The sequence below is a fragment of the Necator americanus genome, chromosome X, assembly GCF_031761385.1.
Source record: "Necator americanus strain Aroian chromosome X, whole genome shotgun sequence".
Classification (NCBI taxonomy): domain Eukaryota; kingdom Metazoa; phylum Nematoda; class Chromadorea; order Rhabditida; family Ancylostomatidae; genus Necator; species Necator americanus.
Window position 1 is genome coordinate 26,405,639 of NC_087376.1, and position 9,361 is coordinate 26,414,999.

At 44.5% G+C, this 9,361-nt stretch overlaps 2 protein-coding genes across 2 annotated transcripts; both read left to right on the forward strand.

Moving 5' to 3' along the window:
- Window positions 1-237: 237 nt before the first annotated feature.
- On the forward strand, window positions 238-609 carry RB195_025584 (uncharacterized protein; the record flags this gene model as incomplete). The annotated part of the gene is made up of 1 exon (XM_064213799.1): window positions 238-609. The coding sequence occupies one exon, from the start codon at window positions 238-240 to the stop codon at window positions 607-609; it is 372 nt and encodes a 123-aa protein (XP_064069680.1).
- Window positions 610-1,295: 686 nt separating this feature from the next.
- RB195_025585 (uncharacterized protein) lies at window positions 1,296-1,556 on the forward strand (the record flags this gene model as incomplete). Its single annotated transcript, XM_064213800.1, has 1 exon — window positions 1,296-1,556. One exon carries the CDS (start codon window positions 1,296-1,298, stop codon window positions 1,554-1,556), a length of 261 nt encoding a protein of 86 aa, XP_064069681.1.
- Between the last annotated feature and the right edge of the window lie 7,805 nt (window positions 1,557-9,361).

Here is a 9,361-nt window from a genome sequence, read left to right on the forward strand (position 1 = left end):
ATCGAGGAGGACCCAAACGTAGACTACGAGATGCTGCTCAGAGGATTACGAGCTTGTGTTGAGCGTGTCTCGATGCCACGCACGACAAACTTGGATCGAATTTTGAAGACCACCAAGGAATTGTTGGAAAGAAGAAGGACCTTGAGGCTTGATCCGAATGAATCGCACATTGAGCGGTTAGTAGCAAACACTTGCTGCAGAAAAGTGTTGCAGTAATATCTTTCGCAATGCAAGCGGATGAAGATTCTGGAAGCAACACAAAGAAGAACGAGTCTAAAGAAGTGCAGCAGGGATCTCCGCGAATATAATATTCCGCTAGCAGCCTTGCTGAGCGAAGACGGGGCTCGCACGTATTTTCGTCGTGGGATGGAAACCATTACGGAGAGGTTTTACTCGAACCTTTTCCATTCATCAACTCCTGTGTCAAACCCGATCATCCCCACCGGTGATGCTCCACCACGGATTCTCCCTTCGGAAGTACGAGTCGCTATCAAGAGCATGAGGCCTGGCACAGCCCCCGGACCTGATTTTATATCAGCAGACTTTCTTCGGGCTGGTGGCCATCCACTTCACGTAATCTTAGCAGCGGACATGATATCCTACCTTTAGAAAGAAAGGATTCCAGACCAGTGGAAGACCTCACGAACCGTTCCTATCCATAAGAAAGGTGACCGAGAAGATCTTCGCAACTACCGTCCGATATGATTGCTTGCTGAGCGTGTTATACAAAGTATTCACCAAGATCATCCTTACGCACTGGATGAAGCCCAGCCTCAAGAACAAGCTGGATTCCGTCAAGGGTTCAGCTGCTTGGACCACATCCAGACCTTATCGAGGGTCATAGATGCTTGCCGGGAACACCGCCTGCCCCTTGTTTTAACATTAGTCGACTATGGGAAAGCCTTTGACAGCGTAGAAACGAATGCAATACTGTCAGGGCTGGTCGGCCAAGGTGTGGACGCGTCGTATGTGAGGACATTAGACAATTGCTACGATGCACCACTAAGATACAGCTTATCCACCGCCCCCTCACCATACCCATTGGAAAGAGGGTACAAAAAGGCGATACTATATCGCCGAAGCTGTTCACTGCTGCATTGCAATGGGTAATGAAATCACTTTCCTGGAAAGAAAGGGGCTTACGTGTTGATGGAAGCCTTCTCTCGAACCTTCGTTTTGCAGACGACATCGTTCTCTTTTCGAGCAGTACCAATGAAGCACAAACGATGCTCAACGAATTGAAGGAAGCAGGGAAGAGAATAGAACAGCGTTAAAACAGAACGAAGACACAGTTCATGAAGAAGGCCTACTGCGAGGCCGGAGGAGTACAACTTGAAGGCTCCCAACTCGTGGAAACTTCGTCATACGTGTACCTCGGACGTTCCATGAACATGGAAAACGACTTGAAGGAAGAACCGAATAGAAGAATGAGAGCAGCATGGGTTGCATTCGCACTCGTCATGGAAGCCACAGACCAACTGACGGACCAAGATCTTCGTACCCATCTGTTTGACTCGATAGTTCTTACAGCGCTCTGTTACGCAGCGGAGACGTGAGCAAACACCGCGCTGCCACGTCTAGGAAGCTACTTACTACCCACAGAGCCCTTGAGAGATGTCTTCTCAAGTTTAACCGGCGCACACACCACCTAGCCGGTCTTCGCAGCTCCGACTTAAGAGGAATGTCCCGTCTTCGCGACCCAGCGGAATATGTATCGGAATCAAAACATAGATAGGCCGGTCACATCATGAGAAGAATCGACGATAGATGGACTAAAAGAACGCTAGATTGAGATGCCAAACGCCTTCGATGGAGACCGCCAACGGCTGTGACGACGTGTTTGTTACACGGATGGACCAGCTGAGAGCTCAGCTGGATACTGCACAAGGACGCTCGTTAACGTCACTCACGAAACTTGAGGACATCAGAAAATGACAGTGGCGAGGGAGCGAAACGACTGGAGGAGATGCTGGGCCAGTGAAGACGGGCCATCTAAGTATTTAGGGTGTAGTGAGTATGCGATTGAGAACAGGGTGATGAACTCTGCCTACCCCTTTCAAACATTATGTGACAAAAATTGGTGAATTTGATGCTTATTTGCAGTGTATCTACAGATAGGTCACCTTAGGTGGGAAATTCTGGCACATCAACCTTATTCACCTTTCCATTCCCGCTCAGTAAATCAAGGGAAGCTTTTTTAAGTTAGCTAGTAGTAGAACAAGTTTATTATGCTGTGCAGTAACAGAAATGCCTTTTGTTTTATGTAGTGAAATTTGTTCTAGAAAAAGAAATCCTTTTATGTACTTTCCAGATAAGTCTTTAGTCATCAAATGTCATCCTTCTCTACGCATGTATGGATGACGATCAATGATCAATGCCGAAAGCTTTCAACCGGATAATTGCATTGCACTTGGAGAGAAAATCTGAAAAGAACACATGTTTCAAAATTTAGACATGGAATATGAGATTTTTACAGTGCTGCTCCATGGAGTAACCAGTTTAAAAAAGAATTAGAAATACGTAGCTTTCCAGACTTGCGTGTTCGTGGGAATCACTTAAGAATATACTTCTTTCGATAACATTTATTCCAATGTGCTCTCTGTTTCAACTTAAGACGTGTAAAGGCTGTAAAGAAATCGAGCGCATTTGTGAGTGAGGGTGCGTAGATTTAAAAATATGAGTGAATTTATTTGATTAAGGAACAAGTGATGTGTAAAGTGAAGTAGATAAAGTGCACGGCGTCGATTAATCCCTATGAAGATGCGCCTACGCTTTCGATTTCTGTTTAGAATTGCTCGAGGTTTATGAATGCATATTCAGCCGTACAATAGCTTACGGGGACGATCAGATGTGTCAGTTAAGTGTTTTTTCCTCGCGGACAAACCTGGGACCTATTTGTCAACCCCGAAGAAATGAAAACCTTGGCTGTCACTAGGTTCCAAACCATCGATCGTGCAGTCATGGGTAATCTCTTACCGTCTGCGCTACATCCGCCTTAGTTGCTTCAATCGGAGTGCACGGATGAGTGTGGATCTTACCTCGATCCCAGCCGCTGTGTCCCGCACAAACCCGAATGCAGCCGCCTACGCAATCGCACCCGGCTTCAAGTCGTTTCGATCCTACTACATAACTGAAGTTGAGGGCTGGAGGAGTGACCAATTTTCTCTGTAAAACATAGAAATTAAGAGGTGCCCGGTCAAAGCGTCATAATGCTGCATCGCGTAAGCGGTTAGGTATAGTAGGGTCGAAACGACATGAGGCACAGTGCATTGCGTGGGCGGCTGCGCTCGAAACGACACGCTGGAGACAGCGGTTGGAATCGAGGTGGAAACATCGTCAATTACAGCGTGGAATGGTATCAGCAAAGGTCCCCCTTAGATTCCAACCGCTTACGTAACTGCACCGCACTTCATATTGGTTTCACCTCACTATAGCATGGTATTCAAGCGTTCAGAGGTGACTGGAAGCTTGTCAACATAGAACAATTACTGATTGGCCCCTAGCCTCTCTAAGGAACTAAAAGAGGACTCCAACACGCCCACTTCTACTGTGTGCAAATCCTAAACCTGACCGAATTCACAACGGAAACCTGGGATTTTTGACCAGAATGTCGAAATTAATCGGTGTTCCAGTGTCTAGTGTCTCACTGATAGAACAAATAGACCGCTTAAATCAGTTGTTACATTAATCGGCACCAGGTTTGTACCGTCGTCGACCAAAATTGACTCTGGTGAGACGGAACGAAAAGCAGAGAGCACGATATAGATTGATGGTGTCTTGGTAAGTTGTTCTATGCTTGCTTACGACAGCACAATGAAAGTGTATGATAATATATTGGTTAGGGTGGGTGACGACAAAGAGGAATCATCCTCCAATCTCCATCTGCGCAAAGCAGAAGGACAGAATTACGGCCGTAAAGTAGTGGTGATAAAATCGTTATCAAATTTATCGTGGCTCGACCGCACTTTTTTGGATATCGAACACCAGTCACCGTCGTGTCTACGAATACCACCTTTTTGTAAGATTAGCCAAAATTAACTCGAAAAACATTCTCAAATAATATGGATAGTCGCAGTGGATGACTGTATATACAGTTGTGACTGTGGCAGGTTGGACAATGTTTGTTTAGACTGCCTTGTTATACTAATTAGCTGCTTTAATGTGACTTGCAATTAGACCCCTTCTCCTTCCCCTCCCGTATAAATACCCACTTAAACGCACCACCTCAGAGGGAATCGTGATACGTCCGCACCATTCAAACCATTGAGACAATTTCCTCCCACATGTTCATAATGTAGCAAATTGTAGCCTGGATTATAGTCGTAGAATCTCTTCAGAGTGGACGAACTTAAAAAACCGACTAACTACTGCTTCTTTTTCCCCTCAGATTTTCGTAATTCACTGCCCTCTTCGTCCTGTTCCTTCCTATTGCATTTATAAACACCTTTAACGTTCTCACATCTTGTAGTTCCACTATTTTCTTCGATTCGTAATAAAAAAAAATGTATAAATCTCATCCATCTTAAATATGCTACTTGAAGTCAGTTCAAAGAATTTTGCACTGTGATACAAGATGGTGCAGGAAGTTATGAACTGTAGTCGACAGGTTTCTTTGATGATTTCCTCGATGACCACGAGACTTCTATTACAACGCACATGTTTTCTCTGCTTGACACGCGCTTCCATCCTCCCTCTATTTCGTCCCAATAAAATACGCATTGCAGCCGCCTGAACAAAGGTATAGTAGGGTCAAAACGACATGAAGCACGTACGCAATGGCGTACGCGGCTTCTCTCGAGGCGTTTCGGTGGAGCGTAGCGGCTAGGAGCGTGGTGAAAGCTTTGCTAGCACGATTCATCACTGCAGGTTGCGATGCTTCCACCTCGGTTCCAACTGCTGCCTCCACCGTGCCGTTTTGAAGCGTAGGCATATCCATCGCAGCTACATACACTCTTGATTCGTGTCATTTTGACCCGATTATACTTCTCATTTTGTTACAACAACATTTTCTCTTATTTTTGAAGTAGTCTTATTTTTGAATTTTAAACATCCGGGAACTGTAAGTATATCTTCATTGGATTCATACCACTCAGTAAGTACTTTTCGATTGTTAGTTAGGAGCGTAGTAAGCAGTAGAGCTGAGGATCATGACCCCATCTAAATCTACTTAAAGGCAGCATACCACGAATCTGAGGTGGTGCGGATTTCAGGTGTAGTATTTGTACACGGGATAGTAGATTATGGAGAGGGGTTTGATTCCGTCCATTTCTTCCTAATTGCCGTAAAAAAACGGTTCGAGATATGCGCGCGTGCACAAGGTTGGCGCGCTCCAATCGAACTCGTTGTAGAAAATAGTGCGCCGGAATGCTCGAAGCCGTATCTTCCGGGCCGTTTTTTCACGGCAATTAGGAAGAAATGGGCGGAGTCATCCTTCTCTCAATAATAATACGATCCCGTATACGAATACTCCACAGGAAATCCGCACCACTCCAGATTCGTGGGGTGATGCCTTTAAACGGGACAACCTTAAACCGTTGCGTGGAACCAACTGAACTAATTGCCTTTTTGAACAAGTTGCTGAAGAGATTGCACGCTAAGGAGTTTCCCGAAGCATATCTGCCAGGTCCGGAGAAAGCTCCAGGAATCTCTGAGAACCATCTTTCTTGTCGCCATGAACCATGAATCTAAATTCTTGTGACTAGTTTTTTTAAAATGAATTTTCACAAATCGAACGGCTTAATTAAGGGCAAAGTTGAAATCGTAATACTAATTCATCTACTTATCAGCTCTCGCGAGGTTTTTAGATTTTACAATTGGTCGGCCCCTCAAAATAAGTTTTTCTCAGAGATTCTTGAGCGTTATATTTGACTGTTAATGTTCGACTTCCGTTCCATTCAATTTGTTTTAGATGGTTCATCCTCGAATCAGCAGATACCGCACCAAACATGTTTGTACATAAAAGATTAGTATGGATAACCATTCAGTACGTAACTTTCAGACCGATGCACAATTCAAGTTCACATGTTTTTGAAAAGACAGACAAAAAAGAAGCGTAAGAAAAAAGGTATTTCTAAGAGCAAGATTGAATGGATGACTACAAGAAATGATTCCTGGATGAAGTAAAGAACGAATTTAGTAGATTACATTACTTAACAGGAGATAAGTGGGCTGTGCAGGCTGAAAATTTGAAGATTTACTAAAGTTCCTGCCAAAGTCAACTGCACGCTAGCACATGTCATTAAAGGCATCACCCCACGAATCTGAGGTAGTACGGATTTCAGGTGGAGTATTCATATACGGGATCGTAGCATATGGAGAGAAGGTTGATCCCGTCCATTTCTTCTTAATTGCCGTAAGAACGGCCCGGAAGATTTGGGCGTTCCGGCGCGCTATTTTCTACAAGGAGTTCGATTGGAGCGCGTCAGCCTTGTGCACGCGCCACATCTTCCGGGCCGTTTTTTACGGCAATTAGGAAGAAATAGACGGAATCACTCCCCTCTCCATAATCTACTATCCCGCATACGAATACTCCACCTGAAATCTGTATCACCTCAGATTCGTGAGATGATGTTTTTAATGTAATGTTCTAACCAACAATGTCAGCTTTACCCATATTCCAAAAAAAGCCTACGATGCATGTCTGTGTGCAAGACATTAAATGAACGGGAACGAATTAGTAGGTATTGGCTACACATCTAAGATCACAGTAGAGGAGGTACTTTCAGAAACAACTTAGTGAATCTGTGCTAGGTAACAGTAAACAGCAGAAGTGGGCCTGACCCTCCACTCACTATTCAAGTTCCAAATACTTCCATCTAAATCAAAAGGAATTTGCAACATGGTTCTAGCTAATGCTTCCATCCTCGCCAATCCAGCATGCTGCTGCACGACCGCCGGCGCAGCCGCAAACACTTCTTTCCAGCTGCTGTCGCCACGCCACAGCCTTCGAATCGAAAAACAGCCGTGATTCGCATGCGTGGAGACGTATGTGAATGCGGTAAAAACACATGCAACGCCGGCTGGCCTGGCACTTGTTGAATCCTGCTGGCAGCCAGCTGGCGAATTTACGCCATTAAGACGAGGAATGAAATGCGCGAGGGTCACAAGCACTAGTAGGGACAGATTAATCTGTTACTTTACCAACACGTTTTCTTACAGGGATTTTTAAATGTCTAGCGGGATACACAACACGGCTCCTAACCTATGTTCTAAGTCCGCTCTCGATGGATTAATCCGTCGCAAATCGTCGAAGTCCTTGACAATGCAAGAAATGAACTTTTGAAGACACCAGTCGAAGGCACAAAATCTGCTAATTTCAAGTACTCTCATAGAAGCTGGTTTGCTTTCGAATGTGTACATAGTGTAATTAAATGTCTCACTAATTGTAGAAGGTTTAAGTACAACATTTTAAGATGCTTTTAAGGTTTTGTTATGGGTTTTGTTAATAAAGAAACACTAAACTCCTGTTGTTCTAAGAAATACATATGTGTCAATAGGTAAAAGGTTACCAACTGGAATATTTAAATTAGGCGTTGCACCACTAATAAAACGACTATGTAAGTTCATTATTGACAAAAAATAACCACGTATGCAAGGATTTCCCTAGCGAAATGTTACAGACTGAACCCTCAGAAAGGAGACCATAGAATCGTAGGGTTAACGCGCATTGCTGTGCAGGACTTCGCTTCGCTGTTGGACTGCCTTTTCGTTAGATTTGACGCAGTGAACTGCATCAGTTAATTCCCAGGCACATCTTCTACATTTAACCTTTCCATTTATCTACTTCATTCCCATACTTTATTGTTAGTAATTGTTTCGCGGTTTTCTTCAATTTCTACCTCTTTTGTGTGATCAAAGCAGTTCAACTCCGAAGGAAATAGTTGATGGTTAGTGCTCTTAAAGGCAGCGTATCACGGCTTCGACGTGGTGCGGAGTCCACAGCGAAAGTTCGGATAGTATGTGGATTTGGGGATCCAGCGTTGTTCCGCTCATTTTTTCGTAATTGCAGTAAAGAACGGCATGGGAACCGCTTTAGTTCCTACGATGTACGTCAGAACGCGCACTTTTGTACACGCTCTTGTCCCTTCAGCAACCTATTCATTGGTTTTACTTGAATAGGCTGGTGAGAACACATTGTTTACTTTCGACCGGTCGCACTTGGATGCGGCGCGTGCTCAAGGGTGGTGCGTTGCAACAAAAGTTGTTGCAAAAAAAAGGCGCCTTCCACGCCGTTTTTACGACGATTATGGAAAGAAGAGCGCTGTGCTCCACAGTCTATAGTCGCATCAAAACGATATGAAGCAGGGTGGATTTGCGCACGCGCTCGAAACGGCGCGGTGGAGGCAGCAGTTACGACCGAGGTGGGACTATCGCAAACTGCAGCGATGGATGGGACCAGCAAGGATTCAAGCACGCTTCTAACCGCTACGCTCTACCGCACTGCCTCGAGTGAAGCCGCGTACGTAATTGCACCGCACTTCATGTCGTTTTGACCCTGCTATACTACCCGAACTCTGCGCCTTCGCTGTGGGTCCTGCACCACGTCAAGATCGCGATACGCTCCTCTTAAAGGCAGCGGAATTTTCAAAGCCGTATTTTCACCAGTAACGGATGAAGATGTTCTTTAACGAATCAGTTTACCCGACGGAATTTGGGTTCGCATGAAATTCTTTGTTGATTTGTTTTTGTTATGTGTTGTTACTTCATTGCTTCTTTGTCCGGTCGTGTTAGAATGATTTGAAGACTGCCGCAATTGCGTAAGTGGCTGCGACCGAGATGGGACCGTCGTTTGCTCCGTTCGAACTGGAGTGATGAGTAATACTCCCACCGCATTAGTCGCAGTCTAGCCGTATTTTCTCAAGTTTCAAATCGTTTTGACACGACTGTACCACTGTTTGATAAAATTTTGCTTCAGCAAATGCACTGTCAAGCCTGAGTATTCATTTTTTAACTGGATTCTTACGCAGTTTTCTTTTCTGTTTCGACTCTACATTTGGCCCAGAGCATCCCGAATTCTGCCTACCACTACAGAGAACTGAAAGGAATTTCAAGGATTTCTATCATTTCTATTGATCAAAAAGGGCCGTGTGGAGGATGAAAAAGGCCGAACAAAGAAGACTACGCAGTTCGGACTTCAAGTTTATCAACCAACTTTGTTGAGTCGATGTGAAATGAATGTGTAGAAATGTGATGTGGACGATGAATGACAGACATGATCAGGAAACTCCTGGTATGGAAGGACTGGTGGTTTAAATGCAAACTGCCTTCATGCTGTGAGCATGTGAGATGGTCACTTTTCGTGACCTTCCTAATCAATTGTCGAATGCCTCCGTCTCGTCGTAAATGTTAGGTCATTCCTTGA